General features: G+C 61.4%; 1 protein-coding gene across 1 annotated transcript in view; it reads right to left on the reverse strand.

Annotated features, from left to right (window-relative positions):
• Positions 1–417: 417 nt before the first annotated feature.
• Positions 418–24,231, reverse strand: part of TTBK1 (tau tubulin kinase 1) — a gene marked incomplete at its 3' end in the record, with an annotated part of 34,508 nt that continues 10,694 nt past the window's right edge. The window contains exons 10-14 of the mRNA XM_079780029.1: positions 23,956–24,187; positions 23,603–23,781; positions 20,825–21,386; positions 1,423–2,990; positions 418–805 (exon numbers count right to left, since the gene is read on the reverse strand). Coding sequence (XP_079636155.1) covers positions 418–805; positions 1,423–2,990; positions 20,825–21,386; positions 23,603–23,781; positions 23,956–24,187 — 2,929 coding nt within the window. The remainder of the gene's footprint in view (positions 806–1,422; positions 2,991–20,824; positions 21,387–23,602; positions 23,782–23,955; positions 24,188–24,231) is intronic.

Here is a 24,231-nt window from a genome sequence, read left to right on the forward strand (position 1 = left end):
TGGGGAAATTGAGGCTGCCTTTCTCAAAGGGGGGCTTTGGCTGGAAGAAGGCTGGGAGGAGGGAAGGGCGCTGTCGGAGGTGTAAGCAGAGTGTGTTGGGGTGGAGCGTGGAGAGCAGCAGAGGCCTGGCGGGAGGGGTCCTCCGAGAAGAGCGGCTGAGCCTTCCTGGCGGAGGGGCGGGCGGCAGGAGGTGGGAGGTGACCGGGGAAGGACGGGGAGGCGAGCTCTACCCTTGCGGCGAGGTGCCCCCACCGGTGGAGCCTGGCTGGGGCAAGCACGGCGGGTGCAGGCAGGAAGCTGGGGCCGCGGGTGGCGCGTGTCCGGCGCGTAAGGCTGTGCTGGGAGCTGTTCCCGTGCGGCCGGCTGCGGGTTGGGGGCTGGAGTGAGGGTGGGGGCCCACGCAGAGCCCGCGCGTCATTATCTGGCCCCGGCCCGGCCCTCGGGGACACCTGCCCGGCCTTTGGCGGCTGCGCGCTGAGCCTGGAGTTTCCCTCTGGGTCCTTTCGCGGCTCCCCCGAGGGAGGAGGTGCCATCGGGCTCGGCCCGGGCCTGCGAAGCGCCTCGGGGCTGGGGGCCCCCCGGCCGGGCCTGGTGCGAGGGTGAGGGGCTCTCTCGGCGGGACAGGGACTGGCTGCGGGGGGATGCGCTGGAATTGCGCGCGGTGGAGGCAGGGAGGCCCGGACTGCGCGGGGCTGGGGGCCTGGTGCCGGCTTGGCCTCGCCCTGGGCCCTGGCCCCGGCCTAGGGGCTGTTTGGGACGGAAGTCAGCAGCAAGGGCCGACCCTGGGGCCTTCTGCAGCTGGAGCCTGCGGGAGGGGGGGGGGGGGGGGACAGAAACGAGAGAAAAGAAAAGGAGGGGGGAAAGGAGAGACATGTTCAGAATCGCACTGAGCCCTCGAGCCTTGTATCCACAGACCTGGCTGAGACCTGGCACAGAAGGATAAACTGAGCCTATTGCCCAGGGCAGGGCTTCTGGGGGCCGCACACTCCCCGGCGGCTGCCAGAGAGCTCCCCGCAGGCTTCCTTTGGCATCTCTACTTCACCTTCCAAATTCCCATGGATTTTACCTTCTACTCTATAATATACCCTGACTTATATTAATATGAACTTTCTCCTAACTATTCTGGGCTTTCTCCTTTGGCTTCAAATGCCCCATGACACACCAGAGGCCCCAATCAACCTTTCCCAAACCTGGCCTCCCTGGCACCCTCCAGGCATGCTCACTGTATCCACCCCCTGGAGCCCAGGGACAGGACTGGGACCTGCGTCAGGAGAGAGACTCCGTTGGTGGTGGACAGGAGGTACATCGGAGGGGCCTTCCCGAGTCTTCGAGAGCCCCTGCCCTTAGCCCCGGGAAGTCCCTGCTGGTGGAGCCTTCTGTGGCCACCCGCTGCCCACCCTGGGGCTGGCAGAGGTTCCTCACCTGCTGGTGATGGCTGTGTCAGACGCTGGGGCCGCACCATGGGGTCTGCCAGGGGACTGCTGGGCTGGGGCAGGCGTGGGCATGCGGATGCTGATGGGGCGGGGAATCCGGCTCCGGGGGGCAGCCGCCCGCCCGGCCTTCCTGGGCACCGAGGGCTCAGAGGCGGGCATGTCCTCCTCGGAGCCTGTGCCCGAGAACGTCTCAGAGGCGCGGCGCTGCTCCTCGCTGGAGGAGGAGGAGGCCCCAGAGGCCAGCCGCAGCAGCAGGCGGCCCTGCCTCTTCTCCATCACCAGCCGGGCCAGGTCCTGCTGCGGTCTCCCCCGCTTGCTCCACCGCTCTTTGGCCGACAGTGAACCTGAGGGCTCCGAACCGGTGTCCTCCTCAGACAGCAGGACAGGGATGCGGCTCCTGCAGCGAGGGCCTGGCACGGCACGGTGACTGGGGGAGATGGTGGCCAGTTTCTCGGGGTCTGGTTCCAGCGGGGATGCCGGGGCTGGCCCATCGACCAGGGGTGATCCACTGGGCACTGAGTCCATGGCCACCTCCTTGGGGGTGTCCCCAGGAGGGCCCGACAGGGCACCGCTCTCCAGCCCTGACTGGGCAATACCATTCTCCAGGGGCACAGAGGTTCCCTCCTCGGCTGCCCTCCCCTCAGAGGGCACCTCCAGGCCCAGCTCGCCCCCAGAGCCGAGCTCCTCGGGCCGTGAGGCTTGTCCGCCGGAAGACATGACGTTGAGGTGGGTTTTCTCCGCAATGTGTACAAAGGTCCTCTCAACTTTGGTGAAGGGTGAGGAGGTGACTGCCACGCCCCCTGCCCCTGCGGTGACGGCCCCGGCCCCCAGCCCTGTCCCAGGCCCGGGGGGCTTGGGCTCAGACTTGAGGATGGAGGACAGGGTGCCCGGCTCAGACACGTCCAGCTGGCTACCGGTGGGCTGCGGCCGCTCGTTCTGGGGAGTGAGGGCAGCCAGAGTGCCCAGGTCAGGGTCAGGGGCCAGGTCGGCAGTGACAGGCGACTTCTTCATGTCACCAGGGGAGACGAGCACCAGCGTTTTGGAGCCCTCCTCAGGCTCCAGGTCCCCATCAGCCATGGAGGCCCGGCCCCTGGACTCCTTCTGATCATCAGCCAGCAGCGTGGACGGGGCGCCCTCCTGGCTCCGGTCGGTGCTCCTCTCGCTCCCCTCACTGCTGGAGCCACTGCGAGGCCCCAGGGCCTCCCCCAGGGCTATTGCCTCCTCCTCCACTTCCTCCACCTCTTCTTCATCCTCCTCGTCCTCCTCGTCCTCCTCCTCTTCCTCCTCCTCCTCCTCCTCCTCCTCCTCCTCCTCTCCATCCTCTTCCTCCTCCTCCTCCTCTTCCTCCTTCCCATTAGCTTGAGGCTGAACAGGAGTCAGCGGGATCTGGGGGGTGGTGAGGAGCATGTGCGAGAAGCCCACTCTCCGGACCCTGTGGAGCAGCCGGGCCCGTTCGCGGTAATCGGAGAGGTCTTTCTTGAAGTCCTGGTAGGGCAGACTCAGAGGCACAGCTCGTGGGAGACCGTTCACCTCAAATGGGGGCGCCACGGAGAACACCTGCAAGGGGCACACACAGGGACCGGCTGAGGCCACCCGCCTCCTGGGCCCGAGAAGACCTGGACTGCACCCACAGCTGAGAGGCCCACGGGCCCGGTGTGTCCACAAAGTGCGAGCCCCTGAGGGCAGGCACTGATCTGTTTTGTTCATTGCTCTATCCCTAGGACCTAGGGTCTCCATGGATGATTGTGTCCATGCTCCAGGTCCCCCGAGGTTCCAGGCCCTGATCCTGGGGGCTTTTCTGTTTCTCAGTCTCCCATTTCCCCCACTCCTCTCCTCACCACGTGCATCCCAAAACCCAGAGCCACGCTAGTTCAATCTGTAGAATAAAATAACCATTGCCCAGCAGATTAACCCTCCCTTTTACCAACGAGGAAACCAGGTCCAAAGAGGGGCCCCACTGCCTCCTCGCGGCATAGCTCCTCTGCAGCCAGGAGCTGGCTGCCCAGAGCCCAGAGCCTGTGTGGGACAGGCACCACCAGGCTGCCCCCACCCCAACATGCAGGCTGTCCCACTGGAGCTCCGGGACCCTGTCCTCCCACCCTGCCCTGGCCGCTTAGCCGGGAAGTTTCCCGACCTCTACAGGGGTTTGCAGCCCACACTTCCCCTAGGAATTCACAGCCAACCTGTGAAGGACGGTTTCTTTTCACTTGATTAAGTTTTCCCCTTGGAAGCTCTGTAGAGAGTCCTTGGCAACTTAAGGCCCTCTCTGTTTTCCTAAGACTGCTGCCACATCTCTCCTAGCCTCCTTCCTTCCAGACTAGAAAGGCCTGGCCACCGTATCAGGAACGCAGCTGCTGCATCTTCTCCAGCTCTGCCCTGTCAATCCACACACCCCGGGCACCCACGGCGCGGGCCCCATCAGGCTGACATGGCTTTATTCCGGGCTGATGGTGCGAACAGTACCCAGCATTGTGTTAGCCTTTTGAACACACTGGGCCTCCGTCTTTCTAAACACAGCCCATCCAGACCAGAAGCCCCAGAGAGATCCTGACACTCCCCACACCTTCGGGGCCATCCAGACTCTCAGGGAGTCCTGCCAAGCCCCCACTTAGACATCTGTGTCTGCGGCCCAGCCCCATGGGCACAGCCCTGTCTTGCCTTGTGGTTCCCTGGCCACTGGCTCATTTTCTCCATCCCACACTGCCCATCCATCCATCCATCCATCCCATAGCTGCCAAGGGATCTTCCTGAAACTTAAATCGAACCCCATCTCTCTCTGCTTCAAACTGCCCTCCCACCCCCCTCCGCACCATGATCTGGCTCCTATCTTCTGCTCCAATCTCACTTTTAGCAGCAACCTCTGATCCCCACCGCCCTACACCCCAGCCATTCAGATGCCACCATGTTCCCTAAATGGGTCATGCATCTCACACTTCTGTGCCTTTTCCAAGGCAGTTTCCTCTGCCCCAGGTTCCTTCTCACCCCCTCTATTCACATGAAAAATTCCTGTTCTTATTCCAGGACCTGCTCAAACAGCTCCTCTTCCAAAAAGCCTTCCTGTTCACCCACCAAGCAGACTTCATCAGCCTCCTTTGTACTTGTCCCCCACATCCTTCCATTAGAGAACCTTCCACCTCTATTCCGCATGCAGGTGTTTACATAGTTCGCTCTCTCCATAAACGCTAAGCCCCTTGAGGGTTTTTCATTCATTCATTCATTCATTCATTCATTCATTCATTCATTCAAGAAGTCCTGAACCTGTGAATCCAGTGAACAAGATAGACATGGTCCTTGTGTTCATGGAGTGTGCAATCTCTATATTAGGAAACGAAATGGGGATGATGCATACTCTACAAAGGCTGTGAGCATAAATGAGGTCATATAAGCATGGGCCTGGCATGTAGCAGTTTCTTGATAAATGTTAGCTCCCTCCCACCTACCCCCTACTCTGATTTGGAGATCATTGCTTCTATCCCTGACCCCAGAAACGCCCAGATACCACCTCTATGGGTGGGGGTGGGGTAGAGTGGTGGGGAAAGGAAGGGAGGCCTTTGTGCAAATAGTTAGCCCAAAGGCTGGTGGAGGGGAAAGGCAGAAACCCCCAAGGCCGTGGAGTTGCCCATGGCTGTCTGTGACTTCTACCCTCCCCAACTGCCGTACTCTCCCTCACAGCCAGACCATCAGGTGAGGACTTGCTGATGAGGCTTGGGCGGGGTGAGGGGGGAGGGCGGGTGGAACTGATGAAGACATGGCAGCATCAGCCCCAGACAGGACCCCAGCACACCCTGTTAGAGCCCAACAGGGAACTTCCTTAGAGCACTGTCCTGTCCCCTTCGTATATCCCGCGGGAAGTCTCCAGCAGCTATTTTCTTTCTCTGCACCATTCTCATTATTCGTTTATTCATTGATTCATTTAGCAAACATTAACACTGCTTCTGTGCCAGGCCTTGCATTGGGCCCCTTTGCCATGTTTAGTTTCCAACATCAAGGTTAGAGAAGATGACTGGGCAGAGGTGGAGGGGGTTGCTGTGAGCTCCGGGGTTTGTGGGGACCCCCGGTCAGGTGCTGGCACTGACAGCCAGGGCAGGCAGAGAGATGCAGAGCTCTGATCAGGTCTCCCGTCCAGCTCAGAACCCACCCACCCAGCACCAGACACATCCCACCTGGCAAGGATATCCTTCAACCACCAGGCATCCTTTCTCAGCAGAACCTCCGCCTATTTGCCCTGCCCCATCTCTGACACGTAGGGCATCCCTGGCAGAACCACTCTGTCCTCCGGCCAGGTCCCGGATCTCTGAAAAAGCCCATCCATCAGACTGGCCCACCTTTCACAGCGCCCACTTAGATGATCACAGCTGGAACCTTCTCCCATTCCATCTGAAAGCCCTCCCCTTCCATTACATGGGAAGAAGGAGGGAGGAGAACTGAAAATCAGTCGTTGGTGATAATAGCAGGCTGGAAAACTGAGGCCTGGAAAGAGGTATTGCTATGCCCAAGTCACAGAACCCATCCACCAGGGTGGACTAGAACTCTTTCCACTGCCTCACTGTCCTCCCTGCACCCCACCCTCCCAGCAGGGAAACCTGGGCCCCTCTGCCCTTTAGCAGGAAGGGCTGTGAACCTCACAGTGGGGTCAGCTTTGTCCCACAGATCACTGCCAAGCCCACCTCCGCCGGGCGTGCTGGATTTTCTGTTCAAAATCCCTCTGCCCTCCGGATCTGGCTCCATGTGGGAAGTCCTCCCTCACTCTCTCCGGACCTCTCCTGGATGCCTGAGCCCAGTGAGCATTCATTCATTCACCCATGCAATCCAGTGCTCATCTGCTCAGCCAGCAATCACTAGATAGCCTCTGTGTGCTTGGGGAACAGCCATGACACCCCCATTCCAGCTCAGAGGGAAGCAAGAGTGCTGGATGTCAGCAGGGGATGCAGGAGTCCCGGGAAGCTCCCACCGGGAAGCTCCCGCCTTCCTGCTCCCTTTCCAGGGCAGCGACCTTTATGATTCCAGTTTGCTCACTGTGCTCTCCAGCCTGATTCCCACAGCATCATCTGGGAGTGCTGCTTTTAAATATATATATATTTATATATATTGATTGATTTCAGAGAGGAAAGGAGAGTGAGAGTGAGATAGAAACATCAATGATGAGAGAGAATCATTGAAGGGCTGCCTCCTGCACGCCCCACACTGGGGATCCAGCCCAAAACCCTGGCATGTGCCCTGACCAGGAATCAAACTGTGACCTCCTGGTTCATAGGTCGACGCTTAGCCACGCCAGCCAGGCTTTGGGGGTGCTTCTTACAAATACAGAGTCCTACCCCCCAGAGCCTGTAGGTCAGAGATGAGGCTCAGAACTCTGTTTAAAGCTACCAGTGATTCCACTGAAGTTTGGCAAAAGGCAAATGTCATAAGGGTGAATGGCGGTAGGAGTGGAGGCAGGCCATTGGAGCTGAGACACAGAGAGAACGAAAGCCCAGCCCTCTCCCTGCCCCCACGGAGCCCAGACCAGAGGGCTAGGGCCTCACTAGCTTCAGAGCCCAGCCCAAGTTCGTGTTTTCTCCAGTCAGCAGGAAAGAGAGGCGGGAGGACAGACTCTGATCTTCCCTACCAACAGCAAAACTGAACTCTCCTCAGCCCTGACTCCGACACTGGGGATAGGTTACTATACACACACACACACACACACACACACACACACACACACCAACACAGGGTGCGCGGAGCAGCTCTCCCGCCTGGACCCTGGCCAAGCCCATCCTGCACATCAGCACACACGGGTCCCAAGGTCAGAGAAGGGGGGTGCTGAGTGACAAAAAAAGGGAGAGTGAGCCCTGATGCCCACCCTTTCCCCCACCTCCCGTGGGGGTGGGAAGGGCTTTGTGCCTCTCACAGTGGTGCCCCCTCCTCTCTCCTCAGCAGCCACCAGGTGCACACCTCCTGTCGCCCCTCCTCCCCAGGGGGAGCTCCCCCTGCCATCACTGCCCAGCCTGAAAGTTGGAGATGAGAGGTCAACAGTGTAGCCTCCTCTGCCAACCCCCACCTTCCCCGGATTCTTTACTCGTCTGTCTGAGTCTCTACTCTCAAGCCACAGCTGTGAAGCTAAGAGCTTTCCCCGTTCCTCCGCCCCAGACTCACGGGCCAGACAAACCTCTGAGTGGAAGTGTTAGGGGCAGAAAGGGAACAGTGGGGACCAGCTGTAACCATAAGAAATATTCATCATGCTCTGTGAACCATGATGGCTCTGTTCTGATAAGAGAAAGCACATTCTAACCTGGCCGAGAGCTGTATGCCCGGGACATGGGAGCTAACATCGGAATGCAGTCCATCCTCCTTTCCTGAGAACTGCCCATAACCCTGGGAAGATTAACAACCTTGTGCCCACCCTTTGCCCCCCCCCCCCCCACACACACACACAGCCTGTATTGCCTGTAACCTGTAACCATTATAGCTTGCCCACTTCCCCAGGCCTGTAACTCCTACTCACCCATGAAATCTTTGTCCCCTACCCAGTATCAGCAGCTGGCTTATGGGGAGGGGTAGAGCAGGTTTTCCTGGATGACCTGCTGCTCTCCCATACTGCCCACATTATTGGAATAAATGCTCACATATGATTTAACCCTGTCTCTGCTGCATTGGCTCAAGTAGTGACAGGGAGCCTGGACCCACCGGCTGTCCAGTTTCAGAAGGGGCGAGATGGCCTGGGAAGGTGGCTGCCTGCCCTGCATCTATGCAGATCTCCACACACTTGATCTCCAGGTCTCTTTGCCCCCGGCCCATCCCTGCCTGCCCCAAGGCAAGGAGCTGGCAGCCGGGGGGCTTTCTGAGTGCTCTGGAGGTCCAGGCGCGCAGCTGCAGCTTGCCCTTCCTCTGCCCCACACTTGCTTCAGGCCCCAAGGAGAAAGGCGTCTTCCTCTGTGGGCACTGTACCAGCAGGCCTGCAGGGCGGGGTGGGGATCCCAGAGGGGCGGGGAAGCCCCACCCTCTGCAATCTCAGAAGTTCGTGCCATCCTCTCCTTCTCCATGTCCCCACGCTCTCATTGGCCTAGTCCTCCCTCAACCCACATGCTATCCTTGCACCCCCACTCCCTCACTGATCCCCCTCAACAGACCCTTCTCCAAAGGCCTGAGCTACCTCAGACCTCCCCTGGGAGCAGAGGCCAGGGAAGGCTCCTGCGGACGCCTCACAGAGCTCCCTGGCGTCCTAGCTTCCCACCGCGCCCATGGACTCCACAGTCTGATCCAAACAGGAACTATCAGTGGGCCCACCTCTTACTTCTCCCCCTGGCCTTGGCAAGACGGCAAGCTGACAGTTTGGAGTAGGGCCCCAGAGACCAGAGTCCAGCCCCAAGCCCCTCCTCCGGATGGATGACAGGGGACAGCCAGCAGGGAGAGTTGCCCCAGCCCCACCAAGCGGAAGCCTCCTGGGGCCCCCTCCCTTCCCCTCCCCATCAGCCCAGGTCTTAGCTGCGGGTGGAGGTAGGGGTGGGACTGGATCCATTGATCTGGAATTTGACTCCACAAGATCCCCGAGTCAGCAAAAGACTAGCCCCTGCCCTCTGCCCTCTGCCCTCTGCCCTCTGCCCTGCCGGCGACTCCAGCGTTAGGATCTGCATGAGGATGGGTTAGGAAGGAGGTGGGGGAAAGAAAGTAGGCGAGGCGCAGGTTCCTGGAAGGCGTCTTTAATCAGGATTTGGTAGTACACAAGCTCTCCGGATTGTCTGCATTAACATACAGGGACTTAAAAAGGCACAAGATCCCTTGCACAGCGACGTGTGACGGCGGGGCGCCCCCACCCCCGCCCGTGCGCGCGTGGGTGCGTGTCCGTGTCCCACCCCTTGGCGGCGCCGCGCGTGTGCGTGTCGGTTTCAAGTGTTGGATTTGTACAGTACTCGCCGTCTAGGGCGGGGCTCAGTGCATGCGTTTCCACCCGGCCGGCCCGACGCCGCTGTGCGCTGAGGGCGCACCCCGGAGAGAGGGAAAAAGCGTCCCATCCTCGTGTGTGTGGTTTGGAGTTTTCGTGCATGCTTGCCGGGGTCGGGGAATAGTGCAAGCTATAATACAGGATTATTGCAGTACAAAAGGGGGCGGGAACTTATGAAGGGAGGGGAGGCTCGGGAATACACCAGCGGGGATCCGGAGGGTCCTCTCGCCACCCCCCCTCCCACCCCTCGCTCCCCTCTCCACCGCGATCAGCGCGCGTCTCCCGCTGGTGGGAGGGGGTCCTTGGTCCCTGGAGGGAGGGGGCTGAGCTCCTCCCATCCCACCAGTCCCACCTCTCAGGGGCAGGGGCCAGCTCTCTCCTGCCCGATAGTCTGCCACAGAGCCCCGAACCCGCCTCCTCCCCCGCGGAAGCCCCTCCCAGTGAGGGGAGGGGTCGACGGAGCAAGTGCAAAGGAAGCAGATGTTGGTCCCTGAGTTTTATTTTCGGAGGTGGGGCGGGAGAAGTGCCGGAAGTGGGGGCAAGTTTGAGGTCCCCCCGCCCCCGCCAGGGCGCTCAGTGATGGAGTGGGGCGGGGCCGGAGACACGGACGCTGGGGCGCGGGCTAAAGAGGGTTTGGGTGGCTCTGAGAGACCTAGACTCAAAGCTCGGCACCCCCCTCCACTCTGGGCTCTTTGGCATCCAATTGCAAGGCCAATGATTCGGGGAGTGGGGGACAGCCGGGGGGCGGTGAGGTAAGGGAGTCAGGGGTGGGGCGACGGGGGTTCCTCGAGCCGGAGATCCGGCCAGCTCCCCCTCCCAGCCCCTCGTTGGAAGTACTGGGGGGCGAGCCTCACTCCAGCACCCCCTCACCCCGAGGCCAGGGAGCCGGCGGAGGGGAAGCAACCAAGGACTGACGGAGCGACGTCGGGGCGCAGGGGCGCAGGGGCGCAGGGGGCGCTAGCCCAGTGGAGTGCTTAGCAGCAGGCAGCTCGGCGGCTGGGGGCGGGGGCGAGGTCCCCTGGGGTCGCGCAGCAGCGAGTTAAAAAGACGGAACGTACATTCGTGGTGCGACGGCGGCGGACAGGCCCCGGGGACGGGGAGGGGCGGAAAGTGAGGCTTGGGGTCCCGTTACCCTCAGAACCGTGAGAGGTGCGGCAGCGCGGGCCGGTGCTCTCCCCGGCGGGGCTGCTGGTCTGCGGTCCGGAGAGCGGAGGGCGTGTGCGGTTAGTGTGGCCAAGGGACCCCGCCCCGCGCCCTCCCCCAGCCTGTGCCGGTAGAAAAGAGGGTGCGTGGGGAACTGACCGTGAGCCTAGTGAAAAGACAGGTGTGGGAGGTTCCCATACTCCTTTGGGTGTCGTTGCCCCTGCTCCCCCCCTGCTGCGCCTCTCAGCTCCTTCCCTGGGGGCGGACCGCTCAGGCTCAGGGCTCCTGGGCTGCCAGCCCCCTGGGCGGTGTGGGGAACCATGGGGATGTCTGAGGGACTGTCCTCAGACTGGGAGTTCTCCCTTAGGGAGAAGGTTGCTTTAGCATTTCCAGAGGCTGGCCACCGGCCCCAGGGGCTCCTCTGCTCCTAGTGGGAATAATGTGAAGTTTGGGGACATGCCCCCCAACTTAAGGAGAGTGATTTGCCACACTCCTTGTTACCAAGGTCTGCCCATGAGGGTGGGCTGTTCCTGCCCTTCAGGTTGGGATCTCAGTGGAGTTTGGGGTGGGGTGGGGTTCAGGCCCTCCTTAGGGGTCTATGTTTCCCATCAACCCGCCGATGTCAGGGGACACAGCATTCTCGGTGCTCCCACAGCCAGGGGCACCCACACCCTCCCTAAGCACGGTCCCCTCCCCTGGCCACCAATACAGACACACTGACACAGCTCTTTCTGCTCACCCCAGTAGCCCAGGCTCCCCCCTGCCCCAGCCTGGGCAGAAGCACCACCCCTCCCCAGAAAAAGGGACCTATGCGGGGCACAGGAGAGGAATGGTGAGGGAGGGTCCTGGGACCCTCCACAGAGAGGATTGGAGAGGCCTGCCCCCTTGGCTGGGGAAGCAGGAGTTGATGTGCCAGCCTGGCTCAGAGATGCCCTCACCCCCACCGGGGCAGCTTTAGGCCCATTTCCCCCAAAAGGGGAAATGCAGAGGGAGATTGCTGGGCGTGGGATGCTAGTGGCTGGGAGAATGTTAAGTAGTTATTGCTGTGACCCAAGCTGCCTTGAGTGTATGGAGGGTCTATTCATTATGGAGAATTTACTAGAGCATTTTTCACTGACTCGGGGTTCTGTCCCACAGAGAAAATACTGGTCCTATGAGGAGGGCCCTTCTCACCACGAACAAGTCCACTGGCCCGCACTCAGGCACACACACACACACACACACACACACACAGCACACCCTCACCCTGTGCGCTCGCTCTGAGAAGCCCGCCTGTCCCCGTGAGAGCTGCAGCCTTGGACAGAGGGAGGTCGACAGTGCTCATGCTCACGGTTGCAAACTGAGTTTGGGGTCTCTGCCTGAACACTCGTTTTGTTTGGCTCACACAGTGATTTTTCTTTAAAAAGCTGTTGTCGTTTTTTTAAGTTAGATGCCAATAATTAAAAATTGTGAGACGTCACATAAAAAATTGGAGATTTCAGCAACAATTGGCTGAGCAAAGGATGGTGTGGTGGGTCCCCTTTTACCACAGTCCCTGAATCTGCCCACTCCCTGACACGCTGGCCTCCTCTTGACACTCAGCTTAAATCCCATGGTCAGTGCTCACCAACGTCAGGACCTGCCCTGTCTGTGAGCCCAACCGGGAGGGTCCCACCGTGACCCCCCGCCCCCCCCCCCTTCCAGGTCAGGGATTTGAGCATCTGCTTTCTCCACTGTAACTCTTCCTCAGCCGCCTAAGCCCAGAGCCGCCAGGGGATGCTTGGGGTGGTGGGGGATTGAGAGGTTGGGGTCTCTGGAGAGACAGGCTCTGCCATTTCAACCAACCCCAGTACTCTGGAGTGACCCCCACCTGACACCATCCGAGTCTGGCTCACAGACAACTCCCTTCTTACCAGATGGGGTGGGGAGGGGCCAACCAGGAAGGACGGTCAATAGACCGAAATGCTTTAAAACTATCAAACAAGACCTCGGGTTTTCGGCACTGGCAGAGGTTATTTTTTTAAAATGTTTCTGTAAATTAAATATTCTAATTAATCTATTAACTGCAGACAATACTGGGCTCTACCTCGTAGGCTATTATGAGGGTTAAATGAGTTAATTTTGTAAAGTGCTTAGACCACTGCCTGGCACAGAATAAGCCCCGGGTGCCAGTGACTATTAAATGTAATAAAAGATAAATAATTGGAAGCCACTCCAGTGGGCTGGGTGTGACTGTAAAGTACAAAAACACACAGAGTGCTGCCTCTTCTCAAAACGGACGCTGGGGAGCTGTCCCTCTCCCCGGGCAGAGTGGCCTGCTCCTCTCGGGAAGGGAAACCTTCAGAAAGGAGGAGCCTGGCCACATGGCAGGCTCACACGCCCCTGCCCGCCTGGGACCTGGGCCACTCAGCTCAATCCAGGCAGGGCTCTGCCAAGCTTCACGTGAACTTGAACATGTGGCTTCCAATGGCCTTAGCTGTTTCCAAAAGTCAAAGCCACCCTCAAAAGATAATAACATCATCAAGATCACCTCCCGTCTGCTCCGAGCGGTATGGCTTACAAGACACTCTCTCCCCGCACCTAGAGGGCATGTAAAAGAGTGTCCCTCAAAGGACAACATGTTTTGAATCATAATCTTACTTTAAAGGACACACCCACTCCCACAGGTACCCGTCCTGGTGTCCTGGTGTGTGTGTGTGTGTGTGTGTGTGTGTGTGTGTGTGTGTGTGTGGATTCAGCCACCTTTGGGATGGGTTCCCCACTTCCAAAGGCTTTGGAAACAGTAATATGCACTTAATGCTAAAACAAGGCTGAAGGTAGTGCCACTGTCTTTGATTAGTCACAAGGCACTTTGGGATCTTAGAGTACCTCAGGGTGCTAGTCACTGCAGGGAACTGTGCTCAGGGTCAGGTAGTGGAACCCTCTAGAAGGGAATGCCAGATAAGGGAGTGCTTGGTTTCATCTCACCCCAGAGAGCGGGGCATTGCCCCCACTGCCGCTGACCTTTGGGGTGGCTGGTGGACAGACTCCACGTCACCGCCTGCCACTAGCTGGGAGGACAGGGGGAGGGCCAGAGGGGGAGGCGGGAGGGGCTACTGCTCATCCCACCCCTCACCTTTGTGCTTGTGTTTTCTGTCCCTTCTGGAGAAGTCTCTACCCTGACCCCTTCTCTACCTTCTGCACCCAAAATAGCCTGGAGGGAGGGTCTAACACTTAGCAGCCAGAACTGGGGTGGGGCGGGGCACAAGGTCCATCCTAGATGGGGAAGGTGATCCCGGCCCAGACATGGCGGGGGTGGGTTTTGGAGAAAGGAGTGAGGTGGGTGTGCATAGCTCACGTGGATGAGTCACACCACAATGCTGGCCACCCAGGAGGGCACTGTGTATGGCCGCCCCCCCCCCCACTTATGGTACCCCCAGGCCTCTGAGCGTTCTCTTCCAGTCAGAGATAGCTGGGGAGGTGAAGGGAGTGGAGTGGGAGGGAAGCAGAGGTCAGGGGGAGAAGAGCATAGAGAGAGGAGCCGGGATGAGCGTAGGGACGTAGGAAACCATCAAGGACTGCACAGGGATCTTCCTGATTCCCTAACACACGCGTGCACTCTCCAACACACCCACACACGGAACTGTGCAGCGCACAGCCTAAGCAACCACCCCCGGCGGCCCTGCCACGCGCACAAGTGCTCACATAGAAGCACACAAGAGTGCAGGCGTGCGCGCAGGCACACACAGCCTCATACAACACACCTGTGCAACCCTTCAGGCCTCCCTTCCTCCCCTCCCTACGCAGGCACTGTCCTTTCTGGTGCCTTCGCCACCACTACCTCCTTGCCTGGGGGACAGAGGTGCTGGCTGGCATGGACGGGAATGAGAAAAGGGAACCTTGGGGGTCCCTGCAGTGACAGGTTAGGGGCTGAGAAATGGGCAGAAAGGGCATAAGCATTCTGGCATCCCCACCCCCCATCTCCAGATCCCCATCTGCTCTGCCGCCCTGTGCTCTGACTTCCCCGCGGCCCCTTGGGACCAGCCAGCTTGGCGGAGCACCTACAGGAAGGAGCTGCCCCTGAGAGGGCAGGGGTGGGGCTTGTCCTGAGTTCACAGGTCCCGCCTCGTCCTTAACAACCCCCTCTCTGTCGCTACTCCCAGCTCCACTCATCCACCCTCAGCTCCCAAGGAGCCGGGCCAGGCCACCCACAGTGGGTGAGAGCGCACGCGCCTTGGCAAGGGCAGCCTGCAGCGGGCGGAGCTCCGGCCTCCTGGGCTGAGAGTGGGAGGCGGGGACTCTGTCCGCTGTGACAGCGGCACGGGACAGGCTTGCTGGGTCACAGGGCTGCTTCCCCACATCAGGGAGCCTAGAGGCACACCAAACCCCAAACTGGCTGGCCAGGCCCCCCTCTCACACGCAGGGTCACCGCCTTGCCCCACGCAGACAGATGGGCCTTCATACCCCACCGGGAGGCCCAGCTCTGCCACCCCCTCGGGGTGGGCCGGGCCCAGCCATGCCCAGAGATCACAGATTAAACAGAGTAACCATGCCAGACTGCCTCTGACCCAGCATGCCTCGTGGCCTGACCCCGGGTTTCTGCTGGACTCTGGACTCACTGCGGCTCCAGCCAAGTCCCCCTGCCCTGTCCCTGAACTGCGCCGACAGCACCGCCCTTCCTGCACCACCTGCTGGCACCGCGGAGGGGGCCGCGGGGTGGGCATTACAGTACCTTGGGCCAGCGTCTCGGGGCTGTATTGCACGGTGGGGTGCACGGGGCGTGTGAGTGTGATTATTGCGTCCTGGGAAGGAACCATGGTCTCTGTCTGCTCCCCACCCCCCCCCACCTGCCCCCTCCAGGAGGGGGGGGGGCCCAGCCTAGGTCTTGTGGGTGAAGCGGGCCCACACCTGCTGCAGCTGGGACCGCGAGATGCGGAGCACCGAGGGCACGAGTCTGTGGTTGCCGGCGGCGAGGGGCGCGTGGCGCCGGTGGGGCGCCCGCACGGGGCTGCTCTCCGCCGAGCGGCTGCGCTGAATGAGGGAACCGGAGGAGCCCGAGGAGCCGCCGCCGCCGGGGTGCGGGTAATGCTCGGTCTCCAGCGTGGAGGAGGAGAACACGGAGGACGCCAGTCGTCGCAGGGGGCTGTACCGCGGGAGGGAGTGCCCCGAGAGTCTGTCCTCCTCCGACTGAAAGAGACCAAGAGAGTGGAGGGAAAAGAGGCGTCAGGCACAGACTCGACAGCTCCGTCTCGGGGACCACCCCCCGCGCACAGCCCGCGGCGACGGCGTCCCGGGGGGTGGGCGGGGTCGGCAGGGTGGAGGGGGGTGCGGGCCACCCCGTCCTGCCTGGGGACGAGGCTCGCGCCTCCAACGCCCCATCCCTCCCTCCCTGGCACTTCGCACACCCGGCCTCCGGGCAGAGACCTCGCCGCTCACCTCCGGCCCAGCTTCCCGGCTCCGCCCGCCCCGCTCGGGGCTCCCTCTCGCGGGGGAACCCTGCTCTGCAGCTGTCACTGCCTTGTGTCGGGCAGCTGTTCCCCGTCTGTCTCCCCAGCCGGACTCCTAGCCCCGCACCCCAGCCCATCTCAGGCGGTGCCAGGGTTTCAGTGACGCTCAGAAGGGCAGGATTCTGGAGTCCAGCTGCGCACGGTGGAATCCCAGCGCCACCACTTACTACCTGGGTGACCTCAAGCAAGCTGCTTCCTTCACCCGCCTCAGCCTCCTCGTGGGATGCGGGGTGACAGCGGGATGCAGTGCGCCTACCTCACGCCTCGGGCGGCTGCCAGGTTAGCTGTTGTCACATGCAGCGCACACAGACCAGCACCCGCAGCTTGTAAGCGGCGTTATTACCCTCCAAATCCCTCGGGAGGATGAGGAAAGGGAAGAGGTTGGCAAGAGATGGGGCGCACAGAAATCATTTCTCCGAAGTGGCTCTCCCCCTGTCCTCGCCAAGGCTGAGCCACAGGCAGAATCCTAACTGGTGCCCTCCTGGCCTTGTGCCCTCAGAGGGAAAAGGGCACATGGGACCGAGGATCCCAGGCACGTGGGCATGGAAATGGTGGCTTGGGTGTCACCAGACTCCTCCCGTCCTGACCCCCACTTCTGCCTGGGACTGAGGCCAGTTTAAGTAGCTTTCGGTGGGGCAGTGAGGACCGGCCGGGCCAGCTGCTAGAGGGCCGAAGGGGGAGGGGCCCACGACACTCAGCTCCAGTGACCCCTTGCAGATGTCAAACGGGGGCCCAGGGACCCAGCACGGAGCCTCCCGCAGAGAGGGGTGGCGAGAGGATACTCCGATAGGACTGTCTCTGCCCTCACCCTGCTTCGCCTTCAGCTTCTTTTTGGTCAAGACCAGGATCTGTCTGAGCTGCTACTGTCAGCGCTGAGGGTGGGGTGTAAGGCCCACCCCGAGTCACCAGGGACAGAGGCACCCACAGTTGCCCGCAGCCCCTCTCACGCATGTGTGGACGGCTCGAGCTTCACAGCCAGAGTTTGATCAGCCGCCAGGGGGATTTACTCCCAGCATGCTCCTGCCCTTCCAGCCAGGTGCCACCTGTGATTGTCTGCAACCGCAGCTGAATCGTCACTGCTGGGAGACCCTCCCGTTTGCCAGGCAGCCTCCCTGTTCCTGGCAAAGAAGAGCTCTCTGTGCCCTCCCAGGCCCTTGATCATGAACCTCAGGTCTACACGCTGCACCCCACCCCAACCCTCCTGACTGCGAGCTCTGAAAGCCACATTGTTTGCATTCGTCCCTCGGCCCCTAGTGAACTGCCTGGCACTTGGCAGGGCAATGTCCTCGTGGCTGCCAGCAAATGTCCATGTGCTCCGGGCATGCTGACTGCTGTGTTATCAGCCAGAGATGACCTGGCAAACATCCGCCCCCAAATCACACGCTGACTGACCCCCAAATCACACACTGACCGACACTCTCCTCTCTGCCCTCGCTTTCCCAGCCACTTCCAATTTGCACCTTAAATTCCCAGCGAAGAACCCAGGTGTGTGTAAAGAAAAGTGGTTAAAGTATCACGGCACGCACACCAACAACTCCCGGGTGCCTGGTCTAATCGCGTGCCAGGCCCACATTATCCTCGTCCCTGCTCCTCACGGGGGCAGGTGGCAGAGTTACGGGTGCCTATAGCTTTAAGGACTGCTGCTATGAGGAAGTTCATACATGAGATCTGAGCAGACAAGCTAGGTCTGGGAGGGAGGGATTCCTTGCACAGAGTCCCTATAGAGACTTCCTGCCTGCCCTGAGCCATTCAATCTAGTTGGGGGTGGGGGGAGGGAGGGAGTTCCACTAACTGTAATTCCGGCTGCAGCCAGGTTTGGGAGCCCCCACAAAGTCAAGCTAAAAAGGAAAAATATGCCAGTCCATTTTCCCTCTTTCCATCCCCTTGGCCAAGGAAGGTCTCCGCTTCACCCTGAACTGAAATACTTGGTCAACCATGCGACCCATGTGGGCACACCTGCTGTTATGGCCCAGCCAGTGTGTGCAAAACACACACACACACACACACACACACCCCAGTCTGACTCTCTCTGACCCCACCCAAGCCACCTGCTCTCTCAGGCCTGTGTTTGCTCCTCTCCTAAACACACAGGCCTCAGACCGACTGGCCCAGACTGACTGGAGTCAGCTGCCTGGATTCAGATCCCGGCTCTACCACTTGCCAGCTGGTGACCCTGGGCTGACGACAGCTCCCCTGAGCCTCCGTCGCCTTACTTTTCCACGGGGGCCGCCCATTCACGGTATTGTTGGGGGGAATACGCATGCACAGTGGGGAAGAGCTGAGAGCAGCGACAGCCACTGTCATTGTCATTGGAACGGTCACTATGACTGCTAGTCTCCTTCCCGGCTTCTGTGGTTCTCACACACTCACAGGTCCACTCCCGACTTCACACAGGCGCGCTGCTGTGCCCCCACTCACATGTGCACACATATGGACACACTGTCACAGCCCTGGGCTAAGCCGACACAGAAACGCACACGCACATGTGTAGAATGCTAACCAACCTCTCTTCTGTCGGGAAACCACGGCCTGCAGTCACCCAACGCCCCTTTAGACACACAAGTCATCGCTCACGGGGACGAGCAGAAACGGAGCCCGAGACTGGCTGGCTGACTGCACAGCAGGCCTGGACCTGCTCCCCCAAACCTCTCTCCTCACCCCCTTGGCCAGAGTTCCCCAGTGGGAGGATGACTCCAGGACACGAGTGGGAGTCTGAAGTGGGAAAAGCCTCCCAGACAGCTCACTCTGAGGCCAGCTGGCAGGAAGGGACTGGCCGAGCCCAGGTCCAGAATCCAGGCCTCCTGACTCTTAATTCTGGGCTTTCTCTCGGTCCCAGACTGGCTCCTTCCTAGACTTTGTGCTTCCTGTGGGCACAACCTATTGTGCATATGATCTCTGATGCCCCGGGTACCCGGCCTTGAGTAGATGCCCAGTAGGTGTGGAATGAATAAATGAATGAGCGAATAAGTGAATAAGTGAGAGGGCAGCGGAGGAGTCCCACGCAGATCGTGCTCCTACTGCTTCCCCAGCGCTGGTCCCGAGGGACGATGCTCAGGGCAGCAGCAGTCGTGCCAGCCCACACTGCCCCGGTCGAGCCTCCAACCCTGGCTAAGACCTCTCTGGGTGAGGGCTCACGGTACCTCTTTCTGAGCCCCCAATTTTCCAGAATCCAGGGCGAGTCCAGGATGCACACTCCTCTGGATCTTGCCTCAGAGTCCTCTCTTCTAGACACAGGGACGGGGCTGAATACAGCCCTGCCTGCCCTTCTTCAGGGCACCGCATGCTCCCGGGGCCGGGCTCCGGATCTGAGCGCGAAGCAGAACTGGCCCCAGCCCTGCACCGTCCCATCTCCTGGGTGCGTGTCTCCAATGTGGCACGATAAAGTGACAAAGTGACAAGGTGATAAGGTGATAAGGTGAACCGCGGCACAGCCCCTGAGCCCCGGCATCCCCTCCTGGGCTCTCCCAGCCTCTGAGAGAACACGGGCCCCATTTGGCACCCGGGTAAGAGTTGGCGCCACTTTCTGGATCAGACAGAGGTCAGCCTCTTCCCCACACAGAGAAGCCAGGCCCGGCCAGTGGCCTTCCGCTGCGCATCCTCAGCCGGCCATTCGCGATTTGGCCACCCCCCACCCCGTCCTTCCAGCCTTGTCCCTCAGTCCTCCCATACGAGAAGGTGCCGCTGCAGCTAACCGGGTCCTCCCAGGGCCCCCCACGTGCCCGCCCCTGTGCCCAGTCTAGGGTCCCTCCTGCCCTGGCTCGGTTCCTCCCTAACACTGTCTGTTCCTCCTGGCTCTCAGGGCTCAGCTCCCGCGTGGAGCCTGCCCCAACCACAGAAACCTCCTGCCCTCCCTGCTGCCCCACCCCTTCAGCCACCCCTCCCCTGGTCTCCAGGACTCCTCCCGGGCGCTCCTCCCACGCTTTGGCCCCTCTTTCTCAGTCCTTCTCCAAACCCCTTTCCCTCTCAGAACCCCCTCACCTTACCCCCCGCCGGGGCTGAGTGGTTCCTGGCTCTGCCCTCACCCTTGGTTCTCCCCACCCCACACAGGGTCTTGGGTGACATCACCCACTTCTGTGGCTTCCATGACTCCCAAATCCCGTCTCCAGCTGAAATCTCTCCTGAGCTCTGAGGCCTCCATGTGGACATCCCACAGTACCGCGGGGTCTCTGTGTCCAACTCTTCAACCATTCAGTGACGGCACCGCCGTCCAGCCAGAATGCTGGGCATCAGCCGAGACCCCCTCCAGCCTGTCACTGCCCCAACACCTCTTGGCTATGTCCACCTTGACCCCCATCCAGAGCTCCCACCCTGGTCCAAGCCACCAGGGCGCTTTCCTGCTGGGGCCTGCCATGTGGCCTTCCTGCTTTGAGTTCTGTGCCCTCCGATCCACTTTCCACACAGCAGCCAGAGGGGTCATTCATAAGGACCAACGTGATCCCGTCACACCCTGTTTAACAGACGCTGGTGGCTTACCAGCTTTCGGATGGAGCCCCAACCCCTTGGCTGAGCCCCAAGGCCGCCAGGACAGGCCCAGGCCCTGCCTCGCAGCCTCTCTGTGACAACATGCAATCAGCGCCGTGCTTCCTGACTGCCACCTCCGGGCCTGGGCACATGCTGTCCACGTGGCTGAGGAGGCCTTTCTCCTGCTTTGCTACCTGGTGACACTGCCCATAATGCAAGACTCAACTCAGAACTCGGAGGGCACTTCCTCTCGGAAGCCTCGTCTGCCCCCCACGCAGAACTGCAGACCCTTCCCCCTGTCTGCCCTCATCGATGCATGCAGCTGTTGTTGCCTTGCACTTCAGGCTCTCCTGTCAAGACTGTGGGTGTCCGGGGAGGGGTGTGGGGTGCAAACCCAACCTTACCTGCCTCTGAGGGCCCGTGGGATCCGACTCTCTCCGTCGAGGGCGGGGTCCGGAGTGCAAGGGTGAGTGGGAAGGGCTGCCGGGCGTGGGGGGCTGCGATGTCTCTGATCGGCCATCGGCCTGGCTCAGCTGGGGTGGTGGGAACTGGGACGGTGTCTGTCGCAGGTCCTCCTCGGCCAGTGTCTGCATGCAGCGTCCCCGGGGCCGGGCGGTGGGCTCTGGGCCTGGCCGCCGCCGCTCCTCGCCCTCCTCGGGCAGCGGCCGCAGCTCCTCCGGCTCCTCGTCCGTGGTGCCCGAGGTGCTGGGCTCGGCCCCCGGGGGGAAGTCCTTGAGCTCCGTCTCCTTGTCGATGATGACCCACTCCTTGCTGTCGAAGTCCTCCTCCTCAGCCAGCGGCACCGAGCGGAAGGCGTTGCTCAGGGCCTCCTGTTCCACGGAGGCCGACACGTCCATGCGGCCGCTGGCCTGCCGGTCGGCCTGGCCCGTGTCCACTGACAGCATCTGGGCCGGCTGTGAGGAGCAGGCCTGGCGCGAGGGTGAGCCGGGCAGATCCATTCGTGACCTGCAAAGCCAGCCAGGTGGGGCTCAGTGCCGGCCTCTCGGGAGCCCCAAGGACTCCACACAGGTGCAGGGTGGCCCGCGACATCTGGACCCTCCTGACCCTGGCACCTCTCCCACCCTGGGCGCGGCCCGTCACCTCCTGGTTGTCACCCTCTGCCCTCACTCCCAGTAAAGCTCTCATTCATCCACTCTCGCACTCACTCGACACGCTTACTGTGATCCAGGAATGTAAGCGCGCAGGCAGTAAAGGCTGCTTCCTGTGCTCAAGCAGGCGCTCCCAGACCACCCCAGGGAGCCTTCATCTCCCTAAAGCCAGCTTTCCGCTGCCTGCCCCGTGCTCACTCCCCACCAGGCGCTCCCTCCTGCTGCATCCCGGGCAAACGCCTGGCCCTTGGGTTTGCAGATGGTTTTTCTAGCCTCCTCTACTCCCACCTCCAGCCCTGCCTGGCGGGTTTCACCACCTCTAACCAACTCCAGGGGCTCCCAGCCCCGAGGAAAAGTCCACATTCCTGAGTGTGGCACCAAGGCCCTTAACTGCCAGGCTCAGGCCCTGTTTCCCATTCCTCTGCCAGACCCACCTCAGGCTCACACGCCTTCCCCAAATGGCCCACACGCTCATGCCTCTGTGCCTTTGCGCATGCTGTTCCCTCCACAGGCCCGTCCTTCCACCCTGTGCTGTCCATCCCAGCTCAGATGTGTGGATCCTCTCCATCCTCCGTGGCGGACAGTTGCCCTCCCGGCTCCCTGGTCCCCTCTCATCACAGAGCACCTGAGTTTACGTACCTGCCTCCCAGGGGCTGTGAGCTCTGCCAGGCGGGGACGGGGCCCGTCTGCCGTCTGACTGCTCACGGCTGGGGCACGGACCTGCCTTGGCACATCTCTCACTGTTACCTTAAACTGTGCCGTGACCCTCACGTTACTTCCCGAGGCTGTCAGCCAGGGGTGCACGGCCCCAGCGTGGGGGACTCCTGGCTGTCTGACAGCGTGTGGAGGACAGGCCACTACAAAAGGGAGAACTGTCCCCTCCCAAATGAACCGGGAAGGCTTGGCCCTGGGTGTGCTCACCCCGCCCTCAGCCTGCCGGCAGGGGGCTGGCTCATCCTCCCTGACATCGGGCTGGGAGGGGAGGGGTGCAGGTCGCAGCCCCTGTGGGCTTTCCCAACATACTGCCGCCGGCCGGCCTCTGTAGGACCTGCCAACTCTGACTCCACACTGTTTTTATGGATTTGTTAATAAATCCACTTTGTTAGAATACAAACACCCTGAGGGAGGCCGTCCAGGGCCTGACACTGAGAGTGCCGTGTAGACGGCTGCTGTCACTGCCTTCCCTGAGAGCACGGTGTCCATGGACATAGAGGAGAGGGGGCACTGAAGGGAGAGAGGGCTGAAGATCGGGGTGAGGAGGGCAGGGAACTGAGGGGGGAGGGGGAAACCCAGATCCCATCTGCTTCAGATTTTCTCCTGCTCCCGGGAGCCCCCCCAAACCTTCTGCCCTGCCTATGAGATCCTGAAAACTCCCTTCCAAAAAATCTCTCCGCACCCCTCTCCTTACCCACCACCCTGAAACAAGGGCTCACTGAGCCACACCCGTTTGCTCTGCGGGCTGCCCGCCCCCCCCCCCCACCCCCCCCCCCCCGGTTCAGGGCATGCCCCTTCCACACCGCCTCCCTCCTCCCTCCCCGCTCCCGGGCTCTCCGGGCCACCGGGTCAAAGGGAGGCCAGCCGAGAGCGTGAGCGCTTCCTGAAGACGCAGCCCTCTGTCCTGGGTCAGGTCAGGGGTCTCCACACCCCGAGGGGCGCGGTGCCCCATCCCGGAGGGGGGTGTGGTTTGGGGCAGAACCCAGAGGCGGGGCCACGCACCGGGTGTGGAAAGGCCCTCCGCCCAGAGCTGGGCCTGGGGAGCGATCCCCCTCCTGGTGCGGAGACGGCCTCAGCCCTCTGCGGGGTGAGGTCCCCCAGAGCCACGGGGGGTGGGGATGGGGCGGGACATCGCTCCTCCACCCACCAGACCTGCCGGTCCCTGCTGGCCCTCAGCCGCCTGGCTCCTCTCCGCTCTAACCCCAGCCCTGCGGGCCCTGGCACGAACTCTGAGACCGGGTACAAGCCTCTCTACACTCGGTACAAGCCCCCCACCTCTGCCTGAGCCCGACCTTTCCTCCCGCCCAGCCCGGGGGCGGAGGGAGCAGGCGCCCTGGACCCTCCCCGTCCCAGACCCACCTCCTCTCATGCAGCTCCGCCCGCCCATCCGCGGTGGAGAGCCTCTCGGACTCCGGGCTGTTGACCCTCCGGTAGCGCAGGGAACGGACTGGGGTTGTCGGTGAGTCTGGAGGGGCTCGCACCGGAGAGCTGGGGACCCCCACCCCTCGGTTCTGCTCCTCTTCCACCACGCAGGGGGTCTGCAGGAGAGGGGAGTCCGTGAGCTGGGCTGACACGGCGGCTGTGGGTCAGGTGGTTTCTCGGGGTGAAGGAGACAGGGAGGGGGAGCGCCAGGAGGCAGTGATCCTGAGGGGGGCGAGGCCGCGGCGGGGGGCTGGGAAGGCCGCCATGCCCTCCTCCCGGGCTGCACTTACTTTGCCGATGTTGATCCGGAGTTTGTTCCTGTTGACATCTGTCTCCTCCCAGACTTCAGCTTCAGGGCCCCCGGGATGGGGGGCCAGCAGGGGGCCGGGGCCCAGCCCCTCGGGGAGCCGCCCAGGCAGGATAGGGGGTGCGTTCTCCTGGTCACTCAGGTGCTCGCCCTGCAGCACGTCCTCCGTGTTCTCCCGCAGCAGGTCTCCAGGCACCGGCGTCACGTTGACCACCCTGGAGAGGCCGGAGGGGTGATGGGCAAGGCTGGCATGGGTGCC

Source organism: Cnephaeus nilssonii (genome assembly GCF_951640355.1).
Source record: "Cnephaeus nilssonii genome assembly, chromosome: 9".
NCBI classification, from domain to species: domain Eukaryota; kingdom Metazoa; phylum Chordata; class Mammalia; order Chiroptera; family Vespertilionidae; genus Cnephaeus; species Cnephaeus nilssonii.